General features: G+C 41.9%; 1 protein-coding gene across 1 annotated transcript in view; it reads right to left on the minus strand.

Moving 5' to 3' along the window:
• BIN3 (bridging integrator 3) overlaps nucleotides 1–18,354 on the minus strand; it is a 44,191-nt gene extending 25,837 nt beyond the window's left edge. The window contains exons 1-2 of the mRNA XM_027853866.1: nucleotides 18,261–18,354; nucleotides 376–424 (exon numbers count right to left, since the gene is read on the minus strand). Of these exons, the coding sequence (XP_027709667.1) occupies nucleotides 376–424; nucleotides 18,261–18,268 (57 nt within the window). The 5' untranslated portion in view covers nucleotides 18,269–18,354. The remainder of the gene's footprint in view (nucleotides 1–375; nucleotides 425–18,260) is intronic.
• Between the last annotated feature and the right edge of the window lie 452 nt (nucleotides 18,355–18,806).

The raw sequence follows: 18,806 nt of genomic DNA on the forward strand, positions 1-18,806 counted from the left end.
GCTGCTCTGGAGAGATTATATTAGTAAGAACTTCTGGATTTTCTGCATCAAATTTGATTTAAATCATTAAATTCTACCCTATTTCTGGAGATGGGTTTGTTTGAACTAGTAATTTTCCCAGGTCCTTTGCAATTCCCTCTATTCATCTGCTCCTGAGAGGGGCAGAATAGGTTGATCCAAGGAAAGAAAAAATGCCAGGCCTTGAGGACCTTTGGGCTTTTAGCCTGAGCCACATTTTAGATCTACAAAAGTGGACATAGAGTCAAAGACTGCTTTTCTTTTCTACCCTTAAGATGTGTTGGGTCAAAATCATGGCTCCACTACAAGGCCATGTGTGGCAAGATGGGCTCTTGGGGAAGAAATTAGGTTACTCACTGTCTTGGGGACAATCTGTTTCTTGGGCTGCCCAATCTTGAATGGAATCCTACAAGAGATAAAGAGAAAAGTTACAGGAGACAGGGAAGAATGTAATACTGTAAGGATGGGGATAAAGTGGATTGTTGAAATCTAGATAACTATCTTTTACAATGCAAGGAGAATTGGATTTAGAATCAGAGGATACAGGTTTGAATATAAGCTCTGCCGCTAGCTCTGTGACTATAAACAAATCACTTACTTCCGTGGACCTCAGTTTCTTTATCTGTAAAATGACATGGTTGGGATAGATTTAAAATTTCTTCTAGTTCTAAATACCCTAACCCTATTTCAGGAGTATAAAGAAAGAAGGCAGGTAGATTACCACCTGAGATGCTATTCCCAACTCAGATCCTTGTGGCTACTTATAGCTAGGCTGAGTTTTAGGGCAATGTTCTTCTAAACAGTGCTTTTTCAAATCCAAGTTCTTGACAACATTCTCCTATTACTATCTTTGCTGATAGTTACTATGGTATTAAATAAATATAAAGGGGGTGGAGAAAGGGAACTGTTTCATGAAGAATGAAACTGTCATGAGCCCCCCCCCCCCCCCCCCCAGCTATGAGAACTTTCAAAGACAGTAGTTTCAGGCTAGTAATCACCATACTTAAAAATCCTTATATTATTATTATTATTACTGGTTTTTTTTAGGCAATTGGGGTTAAGTGACTTGCCCAGGGTTACACAGCTAGTAAGTGTCAAGTGTTTGGTTTGAGGCAGGATTTGAACTCAGGTCCTCCTGACTCCAGGGCCAATGTTCTATCCACCGCGCCACCAAACTGCCCCCAAATCCTTATGTTATTAAAAAACAAACCAACCCATATTGACTATCTTCGATGCCTGATGACTCTAATGCATCTGTGGATCTAAAGTGTTCTTTTTCCTGGCCGGAGAGAGGTGATAGATTTCAGGTACACTTGGAAGACTGGTTATAAACTAAGTTCCCAGTAGAAACTGATAAGATCCAAATGAAGCTCAAAACAGAATCTGAGATTCAATCACAAATTTGTCTTTAAGTCAAGTCAACAAATATTCTTGAAAATGCTTACTATATGCCAAGCACTAGAGATACAAATAAAAGCAAAAAGAAAATCACTGTCCTCAAGGAGCTTATATACTAATGGGAGAAGACAACATATGACACATAAACGGGAGCTGAAAAGTGGGGAGGAGGGAGAAGGTAGGTATTCACTTGGGGGCCTGGTGGTGAAATCTGGAAAGTCACAAGCAGGGCTGGGAGAGGAGTGAAGGATGGCTGGGTTCTATGTCCTTCCTCGAAATTGAGGTCCTTTGAGGAACTCACTAATGAGAGAAAGGGGTTGCAGGAGAGGAAAGATGTTCCAGGGACTTGTTTTGGACCTACTATGAAGTTCTGTACCTCAGGTTCTCTACCTGAAAACAGGGAATATTCCTTCTGAGAAGTGATATGGTATAGTCAGTGGAAAAGAACATTAGATCATGAGTGACTTTAACCCTTCCAAAGCCTCAGTTTTCTCATGTATAAGATAAGGACCCTAATACCTACCTTGCTTATCTCACAGAGATGTTGGGAGGAGCAAATTGGAAAGGATGTGAAAGTACTTTGAAAACTGTGAAGTGATGGAGCAGCTAGGTGGTGCAGTGGATAGAGCACCAGCCCTGGAGTCAGGAGGACCTGAGTTCAAATCCGGCCTCAGACCAAACACTTGACACTTACTAGCTGTGTGACCCTAGGCAAGTCACTTAACCCCACTGCCTAGCCAAAGTACAAAACAAAACCAAAAAAACCCCCAAACCCTGTGAAGTGTTATATAATGGCAGACATTATTATTCTTATTCTTATTAATATATACATATTCAACATTTTATTTGTATATTCTACATACACACATAAATTCATATACACACATATCACACCAGATGGACAGGAGAATCAGTGCATAAGTTAGAAACCAGGCTTAGACTGGGAAGCAAAAGACACTTCCTGGTATAATTGTTGAAACTGTAGATATGTCTTAACATCAGATAGCTAGGGAGTCACTGGGATCAGCCCTAATAGATGAGCAAATTCAAGAGAGCCCTGGAGGCATGAGAATGAACTAATGACTTCTACCACTCGGTTCTACTTTGCTTTATTGAGTATACCCACTTCCTCTAATGTAAACTTCTTGCTTCAAATGTTGCAACTTACCTGTTCACTCACTGATTCTACCACTCCCCTCATACTTCTTTTTCTCTGTACCTAGTTCTATTTGGTCCAAACTGACCAGCATTGCTTCTAAACCCAACAGTGTAATTAACCACCGATAATAACCCCAGACGTCGATCCGGTGGAGAGGTTGGGCCAGCCTGAGTCACAGCGGTTAAATTTAATTTCTGGAGGACATCCTGTTTATTGTTAACCCAGCCCAGTAATTTGGGAGGGTTAACCCTTTGGGGACTGGCTGGCCCTGGCAGCAGTCAAAATTCACGTGGCTTCCATAAACAAATAATCCTCAACTGTATAATTACTGAGGAAAAGATCAGGCTGAGGGATAAAGAAGGGAAGAGAATTAGAACCTGCTTCCCTTTCTCAGACTGGCTATGAGGGACAATAGCTAGGTGAGAAAATCCCCTGAGACTCTTTTCTAATTCCTAACTATTCTTTCTAAAGGGTGAGGATTAAAGTCCACATATTGGTTTTAGATAGCTGGCAACTACCTTTAAAGCTATCTTTAAGGACCCTTCTGTGACAGTGCAAATAAGGTACTCAGAGTGGCATCATTATGAGATCAGCCACTATTTTCCTTGAGACCTGTGGTGTGGAAAAGATGCCATGCTAGCAATCAGAAGACCTAGGTTCTAGTTCCTAGTTCTGAGGCTGATAACTGTGTGACCCCAGGCACTTCTCGTCATCTCTCTGAAATAGTTTCCTCATCTATTTAAAACAAAATGAGGGGCTGAGTGGGAATTGAACTAGAAGGCTTTGTATAGACTCTATATAATTTTAATCTGAGAACCAAGCAGAATAGTGAGACAAGAAGCAAAGCTGGGTCATTGAATTTCAATGTGGTTTTCAAATGGATTTGTACTTAGAGAAGCAGTGCTCCTGACAAGGGACTGCTGAGTTAGGAATCTGGGTTCTATTCTTTATCATCTCTATCACTGATATGTGGATTAGAATTATAATCATAAAAGTTTTAGAGTTTAGAAGGCCATGTGAAGATCATCCAGTCTGATTGCTTTATTTCAGAAATGAGAAAACAGTCCTAAAGAGGCTAAATGATTTGTCTAAGGCACACAGTTAATGGCAAAATGACTAGAATCCAAGTCTCCCAGACTAGAAAGCTTTAATGATTTGGATTCTGACTTAAAATGCATTTGTCACTATTTTAAAGAATAGGGTAGGAAAAGTCACCTAGTCAAATGTTTAACACAAGAATTTGGTGAGGAGTTAAGGTAACCATGGGTTGAAGGCACTTCTGAAAGCTATCATCAACCAGGGAAGAGATTTCTTCGTAGCAGGGATGTTGCAGGGTGTAATGTCAATGTATAAAGGAAAAGTCGCGCATAACAACATATCCAACTCACCTTCCTCACTACTGAATTTCAGACCTGCAAAAACTGCAATGGCCTGATTGGTCTCCCTGACGTTTTCATATTCCTATTGATCCTGCTCCACGCTACCATATTTTAAACATTCTAAAAAACTACCTGTGTCATGCCACTACCCTGTCCAGAAAATGGTCTCCCACTGCATGCGGGATAAAGTCCACTCCATGCTCCTTTTTTAAAAACACAGTAACAGCAATATTGTTTTAATAACAACTCTGAGTGACTAGGTAATTTTGACTATTATAAATACCAATTTAACTATAATGGCCCTAGGACGGAAGATGTTATCTGCATCCAGAGAAAGAATTGATAACTAGAAATAGGTATAAAATGATTTTACATACACACATGACACACATATATGCACGTGCATATACATACGTGTGTGTATGTGTGTGTGTGTGTGTGTCTAACGGTAGTCCTCTGGGGTGAGGTAGGGAAGAAAAAAGAAAGTTACATGATAATTTGATTTTATATTTAAAAGGAATAGCAAGTTAAACATAATAGATTTGCAGTTTCATGTTCTACTATGTTATTGAAATGCTTGTTTTATTTCTTAAATTCAAAATAAAATAAATATATTTTTTAAAGAGGGACTTTGCTATAAACCTCCTGCCAATATTATAAAGTGCATATCACATACAAAATATTATTTTGGGTGCTAGGATCATAAATTTAGAGTCCTAAGGAACATTAGAGACATGTTCAACCTTTTCATTAAGTTTTTATTGATATCTTCTGTTTCTTACATCATCATAGTTACCCCAAGTATCACTTCTCCTTCTAAAGAACCATCTCATATAACAAATACTGTTCTTAGACAGGAAATCTGATAATCTTATCAATACAATGAAAAATGAAATGCAATGAAAAACACTTACAATGTGTAATACGTATGGACCTCCCACCACCACTGAAGGGTGGGGGTTCACACTATGCTCCTTAAATTGTCATTTAAGGTTTCAATAGTCTGGGTAGGGCTCCTAACCAGAAGTATCATCTCTGGCTATAGTGTAGAGGCCTGGAAGGGATTAGATTTAAGACAGAGTGAGGTGTGGCAGAAAAAGCCCTTGCTTGAGAATCAGGAGACCTGGGTTTGAGACCTGGCTTGCTACTGCCTCACTATGAATTTGGGCACATCTAGTGGGTGGCACTAAATTACCTCTATGGTCTTGTCCAGCTCTAATATTCTTTGATTCTGGTTCCTAGCCTATTTCTCACTGTTCTTCAGTGAAAAGCTTCTGTTTTAACTATGCTGACCCAGTTACTCACAGGAATCTCCTGTCCCTCAAAATGCCTTCCAATCTCTTTTCTGTCCACCCAAAATCCATGCTGCAAAATCTTTCTCAAGTCACAACTCTCTTATCACATCACACTCAGTGATTCCCTCCCTCCGTTTACTCCTAACAACTGCCTGTACTACTCACCTGGCATTTATCACATGACTTGCTTGGTTTTTGAAATATACACATCTCATCTCCTTAACTATAAGACTGTAAGTACCTCAAGGGCAGGATTCAGGTATTACGCTTGTTTTTATTTTCCAGAGTCTCATATAGTACCGGGCACATACTGAGCAGCCATTCCAAAAAAATGTTACGTGAATGAGATTCTCCACAGGAACTGCTTATGTAGTTCCCTAAGTAATTCCATGCTAGTGAAGAACCGCTGCCCCCAGCTAAGGTCAAAATGATGCAACATCACTGTATTTGGGGTCTTAAGAGAAGCAGGAGCAACACACACTCAGAAAAGATGGCTCTCTTGGGATCTGAAGACCAAGCACTCGGCTGCTACTCAGGGCAGGGGGCTAGCTTTCAGTTTGAAAAATGAGAGCTGGTGAAATCATCAGAGTAGGACAAGGGAAAACACATAACAATATCCAAGAGAGGAAATACCAAATAAAAGGAACATTCTTGGTTCATTCAGAGGCTGCCAAATAGAAGATATATACTCATACTCTGTCATAGGACTGGCTTGAAAATGGGAATATATGCCTTGCTGTAGAGAAACTGGAAATCTTTTGCTAGAGAAATTGAGATAAAGACCCCACTGGTAGTAGTGGTGGTGTGTCAAAAGAAGGAAAGAGGAGAGAACAACTATAGATTGAATATAAGCTTCTATAATTTCCTCAATCTATCTCCTTGGTTTCCATGGCGTTTGAAGTGAAGTTTTGACTCTGCTCCCCTTTGGGAATGCAGAGTCTTGATGAATAACAGCTGCTCTGGAAAAAGTGCGGCCAGGGTAACAACATCCCAGGATTCTGGGGAAGAATGACCATGCTTGACACAGCTAGAACACATAGAACTTATATGCCCATGGCAGGCTTTGAAGGAACTCTTAACTTCAGTGTATGGAGGAGCTCATAGTAATTCAAGGGGACATTATTTATTCATCCTTATGGCACTCAAGAAAAACAGAAAAGGTACACGGATTTAATTACATTTAATTCAACAAACATTATCAATTTTCCAACATGGATAAGTACTGGGAATTTTTTCATAAGTCCCTTCCTTTAAGAAATTTACATTCTACTTGGATTTTCCTCTTCATATTACAGAAGAGGAAACAGAGGTTCAGGAAGAGGACACAGTTTGCTATTACCTAGAGAACTTCATTGGACTGAGAGAAATCAAGAGCTTACAGATGAGTCTGGAGTGAAATTCCCCACTCTGCCATGCTCTTCAGTTCATAAATGTGGGTTCCAGAGGGCAGGAGCAGCCACCCAACAGGGAAAAACATTTTTCACAACTATTCCTTACACCCCCACCGCCTTACCTAAAACAAAACCAAAATACCCAACTTCTATGTGTGCAAAGAGGGAAAAGGAAAAAAGAGATTCTATTTTCTTTCAAAACAAAGAAAAGTCAACAGGATGTTCTCCAAAGCTACAAATACACTTTTTCAAACAGTAAATATCTTTATTAGCAGCATGATGCCAGTTGGCTAATTTTGTCTGTCTCAGTAAAACCTTTCCAAAAAAACTGCTCTTGTGTAATGTCTATTTACAAAAACAGCTCTTTTGCATTTTCAACTTGCGGGGTTTCTCAATCTTTTTGCTTGTCCCCTCCTCTTTCTTCTCTATTGCAGAGGCAAAGACAAGGGAAATGCTCAGACAGCGCAGAGTTCCCTGATCTCAAGCTGATTTCTTGACACCTATTTTCTTTGGAAAATTCTCCTTTTTCTTCATCAAGTGCATGAATAAGTTATTTAAATCCTAACCATCTTCTCTCAGCTTCTATCAGCTTTTGTTGGCCACTGAGCATGAAGTGTCCCTAAGTTTGGACTGGGAGTGGGGAGTCCCCTAAAATTATTTTTCATAAAGAAGCAGATGATTCAGACTATCTCATCCCATGAACTTTTGCTGTCCTTGGCTGGACAAGTGATCCAATTTGACCTCTTATGAGTAGGGGGCTAGAGCTGAGCAAAGAGCATGAGGCAGTCTATAATGGCTGAAGTCCGGTTATTCCTGGGGAGTGATCTGGGCTTACTCCCTATCTTGCCAGGAGCAGGAAAGTGGGTAAGAAATAGGTTGAAGAATTAGGTTTTTGCTGTCTGGACAGGATTTCTACCCCTTCTTCTACCCACCTCCTTCAACGTCCTTCCCTGCTTCTCCCAAAACAAAACTAAACAAATCTCAGGGTCACTCTTATCTTCAGGTTTACTATCTCTGGTTCATAACTTACTCTACCAGAGATAGCTTCCCACTGAAACAAACAACTTCTCTGGTAGCCTTAGGGTTACGTAAGAAATATCTAGAACCGGAGTAACAGCTCCCTATCAAGTTCCAGCTTCCCTGTTCGAAAGCATTTGCTAGTCAGACTGCCAAAGGAACAAGAAAAGTTCAGCCACCCCTATGTCAGAAAAGTTGTGGCTGGAATTAAATAGTATCATGTTGTGTGTCAGTGTCCATGGCAACAGTAGCTACAGCCCACCTCAGCTCCCCTCCCCCCAAACAACCACCAGCATGATGGATACCCATTGCAAAAGAGAACATTAGCAGTATTCACCAAATGGAGGTAGAATATGTTGACATGCACATAGCACTTTTGGGATTGCAAAGCACTTTATGAATATTAGCTAATTTGATTTTTACAACAATCCCATTATGTCACCAAATCAGCACTACAGATATTAGTTCCATTTTATAGATGAGGAAGCTGAGGCTCTCAAGATCACACAACTGTTTTCACGACATCATGCAGCCTAGAGCTGGAAGAGGCCTTAGTAATCTTCTAATGCAGGGGTTCTTAATCTTCTTCGTGTAATCTGGTGAAATTCATGAACCCCTTCTCAGAGTAATATTTTTAAATGCATAAAATCAAATACATAGGATGACAAAGGAAATCAACTTATATTGAAATAGTTATTATTAAAAAAGGACTCCAGTTTAAGAGCCCTTGATCTAATCCAACTTGTCTTTCCTTTTCTCCGGAGGTTCAAACAGCTTTAATGACTTGTTCAGCTACTCAGTAGAAGACCTGGGCTCCCTGACTCCCAGTCTGGAGCTCTTTCTGTAGTGCTAAAGGTGAGTTAGGGCCATGACACACGAGACTATCAACAGGTCAACAAGTTCTGACTATGGGTCTGGCATGGTGCATATTTTCTTGTTTCACAGATAAAAACTTGTCCCAAAATTCATTATTGCCTGGACCAAGCTAACAGGTTTGAAACAGAATGGAGACTGTTTTCTAGGTAGTCAGGTTAATTTAATTCACATTATAACAAGGCACTGCACTACACATAGGGGAGAGGTAAGATATAAAGATGAGAAAGATAGTACCTACCCTCATAGAGAGCAGTTTAGTAGGTGAGAAAAAGCACACATACACATAAGGAAAAAACAAGGCAACTCTTATCTGAAGGAGGCTCACAGGAGGTTTTCCGGAAAGACAGCACCTGAACTGGTGCCTGAAGAGAAAGATCATAAGTCAGGTTGTGGGATAAAGAGCACAAATGCCTAGACGTGACAGAGCACTCTAAGAAGTCAAGTTTGGTTATGCACAATATGTGACATGGAGCAGTATGAAGCAAAGATGGAAAGGTAGGATGGCATCAGACTATGAAGGATTCTGAATGACAGGCTATGAAGGCTATATTATATTTAGTAGTCAACAGGGTGGCTACTAAAATAGACTAAAGCAAGGGGGTAATGAAGGCCTGAACTAAAATGGTGACAGTAGGAAGTACTGGACGGAGATAGAAGAGGGGAACAACAGGACTTGGCAACTGACTATGTTAGGAGTGAGGGATCACTCAAAGAGGACTCAGAGGTTTTGAGTCTGGGTAACTGGAAGGATGGTGGTGGCAGCAACATGCTTAATGAAATAGAAGCTGGAAGAAAGGGCAGATTTGGGATGCAGAGTAGATGAACAATGATGAATTCAGTTTTGGACAGGTTGAGTATGGGGTAATATTCAGCTGAAGATACTGAACAGGACATTGGAAATAAGGGATTGGAACTCAGGAAAAAGGCCAGAGAGAAAGCTAGAGCTTTCAGAGTCATTTTCATAGAGCTGGCCATTAAAGCTATAGAAGCACATACATGGCTTTGTCAAAAGAGACACTATAGAGAAAGAAAACAGCCAATGACAAAATTTCTGCTGCTGGGAATTACCAAGTGAGACAATCAAGAAGTAAAGAAAATTAAGGAAGATGAAGATGGCAGGTCACTTAAAAAAAAAAGGCAATTTGTGTTTTCTTGTAGTTGTCTTGAGAAAGTGATAGGTATTATGGTGTAGTGCAGAAATGTCAAACATATAGCCTGCAAAACTCCCAAGTGCAGCTGAACCAGATTAAAATGTAATTAGGAAACAATTAACAAAATAAACAAAAATACAACAAAACATACATAATTTTACATTTCAAAATTAGGTCAACAGGTGTCCCCTCAAGGATCCTCATGTGTGGTTTAGGGGCCCCCATTTCTATTTGAGTTTGACACCACTGGTGTAGTAGATAGAGCCCTGGTTTTGGAGTCAGGAAGACCTAGGTTCAAATACTCTCAGACACACAGTAGCTGTGTGACCCTGGACAAGTCACTTAACCTCTCTGGGCCTCAGTTCCCCCATCTGCAAAGTGAAGAGGTTTGAGTCAATGACTTCTCAGATTCCTTCCAGTCCTAAATCTATGATCCTATGGTTTTATAGATATGATCACACTTATTCTCACAACTGTAAGACAGAGTATGTGTAGGGGAAATGATCTTTTATAGAGAAATTTACTTTACAGAAGGGGAAACTAAAGTAGAAATGAAACAGTTCACTTGGCAAGTCAATAGTTGAGCAAGGGATCAGCTCTAGCTGGCCTTACTCCTTTTATACTCTAAGGACTCCAGAAAGAATCACGCAGCTTTTAGTCCTGGTACTATGATCTGTTCTTACTCCTCCCAACTAGGTGGTATCCTGAGTAGCCACGAGTAGAGGTAGAGTAGCCAGTAGAGGTAGAAAGGGAGGATGGGCTCCTATTGTAGAGTCAGTTCTAGAAACATGTTTGTGGCACATGCTGCAGGTACAACACCTTTACCTTATTCCTGATCTTGGAAATTGTGTTTGGTTCAGCCAGGGTTGACCTATGGGACCAGAAGCCAGCTTGGAGTGCTAAGAGTCAAATCTACACCAGCCATGGGAGGCTGAAGCTTTCTTCAAGGTGATTGTTCAGCTGCAATAAACAAGACATTCTAGCCAAGAATGTTGCTTCAGTGAAACTGGAAGACAGTCATCAGAGATGGTGTTGCCAAGGCTGTGCTTGACCAGTTTCCAAACCCACAGTACAGGTTTCCATAAACAACATGGACATAACCTCTTGGTTGCCTGGTTCTTTCTTCTCTCCATCATTATAAATTTCAAAAAATAAAAACAATTTCCCCTGCCACCACATGTTCATTTAGTTGGCATCAAAGGGGAAAGCTTGTAGTCTAGTCTAGCCTCCTAAGTGGTCTGCCTATTTCCACTCACAATATAATCCATCAAACACATACTCCCAGATTACGAATGAATGAAAAACATTTATTATGAACTTATCATGTGCTTCAATACACAGTTTATATCACATCCATCCCATCCTAAAAAACCTTCAATGGCATTCCAACATGTATAGGATAAAGTCCTAAAGAATCCTGGCATTTGAGACCCTTGATAATCTAACTCCAATGTATCTTTCCACTGTTATCTTCCACTCCTCCATTCAAATTGTTTTCTGCTCAAGCCAGACTGGAAAGGCTATGTGGTAGAGTAGATAGGCTACTGGATTTGGAATCAGAAGAATTTGGTTCATATCCTTGCTCTGCTACTTACTACCTGTGTGACCTGGGGCTGACATTTACATAATGCTTTAAGGTATGAAAAAAACTTACTATCAAATTATTTCTTTTAATCTTCACAATAATCCTATGAGATAAGTAAGTACTGCTATTACTCCATTAGGAAACTGAGGCTTAGAGAGATTAACTGGCTTGGTTATGGTCACACAACTAATAAGTATAGGAAGCAGGATTTGAACACACATCTCAAGTGATAACACGTTTACTGCTGTTTCCTTTATAATGTACTGCCTTCTCCATCTGGCTTGAGCAGAGACAAATATGAGTAAGGGAGCAAGCCACTTCATTTCTCTGGACATCAGAATGAAATGGGAATAAGGTAGAAGTCACTGGACTCTAGATGTCAGTTTTCTTATCTGTAAAGTGAGGAGATAAGAACAGGTGATCTCCAATGTTCCTTACAATTCTAAATATAATTCCTCACTCTCCCTGATATTTCTTGCATATTCCTGGTCTCTCCTGCCAGGATGTCCTTCTTTCACCTCTCCTTACAAAAATACTTCTTGTTGTTCAGTCATTTCAGTCATGTCTGACTCTTTGTGACCCATTTGGGGTTTTCTTGGCAAAGATACTGGAGTGATTTGCCATTTCCTTCTCCAGCTCATTTTTATAGATAAGGAACTGAGGCAAACAGGGTGAAGTGACTTGCCCAGGGTCACACAGCTAGTAAATGTCTGAGGCCAGATTTGAACTCGAGAAGATGAGACTTTCTGACTCCAGGCCCAGCACTCTATCTACTTCGAAGTTAGCTGATTAGATAAATTGGCTGGAGAAGCATCATGGTACAATGGGAATTACTGGATTTAGATGCAGGGGACATGGGTTTGAATTATAGCTCTCCTACTTACAGGATGTTAGATTTAGATCTGGAAGGGATCCCAGAAACTATCTAGTCTGAATTTATCATTTTATAGATGAAGAATGGAGGCCCAGAGAGAGGCAGCTAAGTAGCAGAGCAGACAGAGTGCTGGCCTGGAATCAGTCAATAAGCACTTATTAAGGGCTTACTATATGCCAAGCACTGTGCTAAGCAGCTGGGGATACAAAGAAAACAAAAAACAGTCTCTGCCCTCAAGGAGCTCACAATCAGGAAGACTTGGGTTTGAATCTAGTCTCTATTAGCTGTGTGATGCTGAGTAAATCACTTGACCTCTGTCTGCCTCAGTTTCCTCAACTGTAAAATGAGGATAATAATAGCACTGTCCTTGCAGAGTTGTCATGAACATCAGATGAGACTGTATTTGTAAAGTGCTTAGCATATGTCTGGCATAAAGTAGGCATTTAAATAAATGTTTATTGATTACTGATTAACAGTAAGATTCAACTACTTTGGACCCTCCACCCCTAATTCACCACAGGCCTAATTCACCACCTAGAAAATGTCCTTTCACCTTTGGTTACAAATGAAGTAGAAAAAACTACACTATATTGGGATCCGTAGGTGGAGAGACCCCAAAGGCCAGAGAGAGTGTTGCAAAATTACTGGATATGGACAAAGCTGTTCTCTTCCCTACTTTAACTTCCCAAATAGTAACAGTATTCATCATTTACAAATATTTATCGTGCACCAGATGGGTCCATGCCATGGCAGTTGACTTTAGATTGACAGACTCTGGGTAACCTTATGAAAGGACTTTAGGTCATCTAGCCCATTTCATCTCTGGTAAATCACCATGGAATCAGTGCATGGAACTACAGAATATAAAAGTTGGAAGGGAGCTCAGAATTCACTTAATCTAATCCATACCTGAGCAAGAACCGTCTCTATAACATTCCTGGCAAGTGGCTCTCCATTCTCCTCTAGAAAAATGACTACTTTCTGAGGGAGAATCCACTGAGCTGAAATGGGCCTCTGCAACTCCCATCGACTGATCCTAGTTCTGCAATCTGGTGCCAAATAAAACAAGTCTAACACTCTCCACAACACAGCCTTCCAAAAACCTAAAGACCTACCATGTTCCCTCTAAGTCCTCTCAGGTTAAACATACCCAGTGTCTTTAACTGGACCCTGAGTGGGTCCTGAATGTCTTTGATATCCTGGTCTCTCTTCTCCACATGCTCCCCAGATCATCAATGTCCTTCCTAAAATGTGGCACTCAGAACCTAACACAGTACTTCAGATGTGTTCTGAGAAGCAAAGAAAACATCAGGATGATAACCTTTCTTGTTCTGGATCCTACACTTCAGTTAAGGTGGCCGAGGATCACATTAACTCTGTTGGCAGGCACATCACGTTGAACATGCAGTCCGACTAAAACCTCCCCTTTTCACACAAACTTTTTTAGACACCCCTTCCACACCTTGAACTTGTTCACTCAAGTTTTTAACGCAAGCGTGGAACTTTGTATTTATTGCTACTAAATTTCTTTAGTTCACTTTTGCAACCTTGTTGCAATCTTTCTGGATCCTGATTCTGTTATCTAACACATTAGCCATCCCTCCCACTTTTGTGTCTTACAACTTGCTAAGCATGCCATCTCTGCCTTCATTCTTGCCACTGATAAAAACACTGAACATACATGCCAAGGCCAAAGCTCTGAGTCACCCTCCCCAGAGCCCTCCCTCCAGGCTGACATCAAACCATTAATTATTATTCTTTGGGTCAAGTAGCTCACTCAGGTCTAAATCCACCTAACCATACCCAGTCCACAGCCAGGGGAAATGTGCCAAATGCCTTGCTGAAAATCCAGGTATATTTATGTCTACAGCACTCTATTCATCTACCTGTCTAGCAGCTCTGTCAAAAAGGAAGTACAGTTGGTCTGATTCAGATCACTATAGTAAAAAGCAGAATGTGATAAATGCCACAAGAGATGGGCTAAATGCCACAGGAGGAGTTCAGAGAAGGGTGAGATCACATTTAGTGAGAGGAGAGAAGAATAAAAGAAAGACTTCATGATATAGGTACCATTTGAATCTTTATCACGAGATGAGGGAATGAGCAGTTCCACTTGGTAAATGCAGGGTGTTAGGTCTCACAACGGCATCTATACAGCTTCTTCCTCTTGAACCTAAGCTTGGGGGCTCTTTCAAGAGGTTCATGCCTATACTCTTAACTTTTACCCAGTCCTATAGCAGAGCCATAGCAAAAGAGCTAATAATAGCAATTTACATACCAATTCCATAGCACTACATACTACATACTAATACCAATTCCATAGTACTTTAAGGTTTGCTAAGTGTTCTATGTATACTACTATTTTGTTTGATCTTCACAACAACCCTGTGAGGAAAATGCTATTATCTCCATTTTACAGATAAGAAAACTGAGGCTGACAGGGTAAGTGACTTGCCCAGGATCACACAGCTAAGTGTCTGAATCAGGATTTAAACTTCATAATTCCAAGTCCAGTACTCTATCCATTGTGCTACCTAGTTGCCTAAGGTGATTGGGCCTCAGCTCTTAGACATGAATATTTGGTAATATTTAGATTTCTCTCTTTTTTTGAATCAATCTGTCACTTTAAAGAAGTGTACTTGGATAAAGCCACTAGTAATTACTAGTATTAGGATTAATTTAATCAAATGATATTCCGCTAAGAAACTAAAAGCATGCAGATGTAGTCTTCTTTATTCTCACAAATTGCACATGTGGCAGAGTCAGTCAATCAATATTTATTAAGTGTTTACTACTTGCCAGGTACTGTGGTAAGTGTGGGCAGAAAGGCAAAAAAACAGTTTTTGCCTTTAAGAAGCTGAGTATAAAGTCAGGTTCACTTGGCCAAGGACCCACAATTAGCAACTAAACAAGGGCTTGAGCGCATGTCTCCCATTTCCCAGGGTAGTACTTCACTCACACTACACTAATGCTTTCTTTTGAGTTAACCTTCCAGGGCACACATAAACCTTTGTACAGGACAAACCTGACAGTTTCTCCTCCAAGGTTTCTTTCTCCTAATCTTATCTGTGATCTTTAAGGTTTCAGAGAAAGGTGTAATGGTAAACTCAATTACAAAACTTAACTGTACTCAATTTCAACTCACTCCTTAGGGAAGAAGGTATTTACTCTGTTCCAGAGACAAGAAAATGGAGAGACAGAGAATCTGGTTTGGGGCCACGTGGTGAATAACGGAGCGGAGACTGGAGTCCCCAGCATCTTCCTCTTAGTCAGATGCTCAGATTCTTGGGCCATCCTGATTAGGAATGGATGGTCTTTGAAGGAGGGCACACACCAACTAAACAAACAGGGAGGTGGGCAGGCCGCCTGCACAGAGGAAGTTGGGAACAAAGGCCATTAGATCTTTATGCAAAACCCAGTGTGCAAAGGGCACTAATGTTGGACATTTTTCACCATGACATTTTGAAAGCACAGCCTGGCCCAGAACAATGGCTTCCCTCAGGGAGCCATGCTCAGAATGCCCTATGTCTCACTCACTAATAGCTGGCACATCCCCTGAGCTTGGTGAACTTGACCCTGGGCTAATGCCTCCCATGGTGGTTGTACGTCACTCTCGCCATTTTTCCCACCCCTGGAATTCCAGGCTTTGGTGAATGAAGAGATTGATTCCAGGAGCAGGAAAACAGTTCCACGCATGAATCAGATAGACCAAACCCTGGCTCCCTGTGCCAGCCATTGAGCCAGGAACTGAATGTGATTGTATGCCTGGTCACCAGAGTTGTTCCCCTTTCAGGGGGAGGGGGTCAAGGTCCACGCAAAAGATGACGTGGGCTAAGTCCAAAGGGAAGAGAGACAAATCTCAGCTTTGGGAGACAAAGCTGCTCTCTTTAGCACAGTCTTATAGGGCAGGGTACAAAAGGTGGCTCGAAAATGTGGTAGTATAGGCCTATGACAGCATTCTTTTCAGTTCTTACAGCAGCACTTACTCACAGACTGTCCTCTTCTCCTGAAAGACCTCAGAAACCCAAGGCTACAGCCTCACTTTTACAGAATGTTCTTAGTGAGAAGATAAAAACAACTTCCTTGAGAACTTCCCCAGAGAACCTCTCACTCAGTAATCTTCTCCCAGGTTGAGAAGTAAAGATGAGTTCTGTTTGATTTGTATATTATACTCTGAGCACTACAAGGCAACTGCCCTTTCTGGTTCTAACCTTGAGAAAACTGGAAATTCATGGTGTGCTAAGTAGGGATGAATTTAGCCATAGGAGGAAAAAGCCCAGGCTACACTCTAAGAAACTGATTCCCCTGAGGAAGAATATCCCTGTGCTATCACTGTCTCACTGACTGGCAGGCAGAAGAGACTGTGATTTGGTTCTAACAGGACTGGAACATTAACTTCTCTAGGTAAAGGCCTGCAATTGGCCTCTAGCAGGAAAGGACATTAGAAAAAGAAGTAATTCCTAGAGGAGCTTACTAGGTTATTGCTTGGGGCTCTACCTAATGTGCTGGGGGATGTCAGTTCAATATCTGCACATAAATCTTAACACAGTAAGGAGAAAGATAATCAGAAGTGGTTTGGATTTCATACTACAAATCTGTTCCTGATGTTTATTGGCACATCAGCTGCTTCTAGGAAGAGCTCAGTTTCAAATGCCTAGGCAAAGAAATAATCTACAACTACCCATTAAAAGAATGTACATTCAAACCTCTCTATGACTAATGGACCTATCTAAAATGCTTTATGGACAATTCTTCTACTCTTATGCTCTAGGCACAAGGGTCTTGGTCAAAGGCAAGGCTCAGCAAAGCTGACAACTAGGCAGGAAGGTTCCTGAAAGCCTCCATAGAATGTAAGAGGGTAAGCAGGGGTAAAAGGTCTCTCTTCCAACAACAAAAATTAATCCGGTCTACAAAGAACAACCTGCTTTGCCAAATGGAGTCCCAAAGTCAATCAATCATCAAACATTTGGTAAAGGCTTACTATGTATAAAACATTGTCAAATGAAGTAGCAAATAAGGGCTAGAAGTTCTGCAGAATAGGGACCTTAACAGTTATTATTCAGACCTCTGACACTGTTCATATATATACATGTATGTGTTTATATGTTTATATGGGTTACTATATCTTTAAGAAGAAAAACAAAGATCTAGATGGTACTAGAATAATAGTGCTATAAATTTAAGACTACTGCTGTAGAGCTCTAGGGTTGTGAGATTCTTTTTAAACCCCTTTTCTTAAAGATTAGTCTGCTTAGGAAGAGTGAATTTTGGAGGCCTGGTTACACGAAAAAGGGCCTAGGACCTGGAGTCAAGAAATGATGACTTCAGTCCTGACAATTACCAGCAGTGTGTCTTTGGACAAGTTACTTCCTTGGGGTCTCAGTCTCTTCATCTGAAAAATGGGGATAACAACACAGACCCCATGTACCTCACCGCTTGTCTCCATACAACAGAGTGTTACAATGGAAAGAGCATTGGCTCGGTAGTAGGATGTCAGTTTAATTAATACTTGTGTGACCTTGGGGCAAGTCACTTAATGTCATTTAATCTCCCTTGGACTCAGCTTCCTCCTCTGTAAAATGACAGGGTTGGCTTGGGTGGCTTCTGAGGACCCTTCTGGCTCTAGAGCGATGATCTCATGATGGACTTCGTAAAAGGTTATTAAAATTATTCTTAGAGGTCTGGGCAAAGTGCGGTTTGGGACCCGAGCCGTGACTAGGTCCAACTCAGCCCCACCCCGCTAGGGCCAAAGCATTCACAGGTCAGATCACAGAAACGGAAGGGACCTCGGGGGTCATCTTATCGATCGGGTTTTATCCCCCTGCAAGGTCCCTGGCTCACAGCTATCCAGCCTCCGGGGACGGGGCAGCTGCTTTAACCAAATCCATTCCCTGCACTTCTGGGGGAAACTTGGCAGAAGCGCCAGAGGCTTGCTCCCGGACAGGGCCAGCCCACTGCCGGCCGGCGGGGAGAAGCTCAGTCGGAGGACCCCGGAAGGGGGGCGGGGCATCCCAGCCGGGGGTAGGGGGCACTTGGGGACTCAGAGGCGGAGTCCGGCATGAGGCACGAGGGGAAGCCTAAGGAAGCTCGAGGTGGGATCCGCTGGGTCTCACTCACCAGCTCATGGCGGCGGCGCCGCTGTCTGAGCCGCTCGTTGCGGCCCCGGCCCAGGCCTCAGCCCTCAACCCCCTTTGCCACGGCCACTTCCGGATTCGGGCCGTCTCCAGGAAGTGACGAATGAGACACTCCCGGAAGAGAGGCGGTGCGCGTGGCGCGGTGGGGGGTCGGTACCGGGCACGTAAGGGGTGGAACCAAATGTGGTTACCTAGTAACCCTTTCGCTGCGGAATTTATCGGCTATATCTCTGCGAGCCTCCCCTGGCCTAGTGCAGGCTCCAGCTGTCTCCTTTAAGCTGTCCCAGTACCCGCGCTCACGCCTCTTCCTTGCCTCAGTTTCTCCAGCTGCAGAAATGAATGCGCCAATACAGTAAAGCGCAATATGCATTTATTAAGCGCCTACTGTGTGCAGTGCAAAAAAAGAGAAGGAGGAGGAAGAGGAAGGCAGCCCTGGCTTCTGCGGAGCTTGGGAGGCTGAGGCTGAGCCCGAGTTGCAGGAGAGCGTGATAGGAGGAGGGGAAGAACAGCAAGGGGTCGCAGGCTGGAC

Source organism: Vombatus ursinus, unplaced genomic scaffold (genome assembly GCF_900497805.2).
Source record: "Vombatus ursinus unplaced genomic scaffold, bare-nosed wombat genome assembly UNPS02010219.1, whole genome shotgun sequence".
NCBI classification, from domain to species: domain Eukaryota; kingdom Metazoa; phylum Chordata; class Mammalia; order Diprotodontia; family Vombatidae; genus Vombatus; species Vombatus ursinus.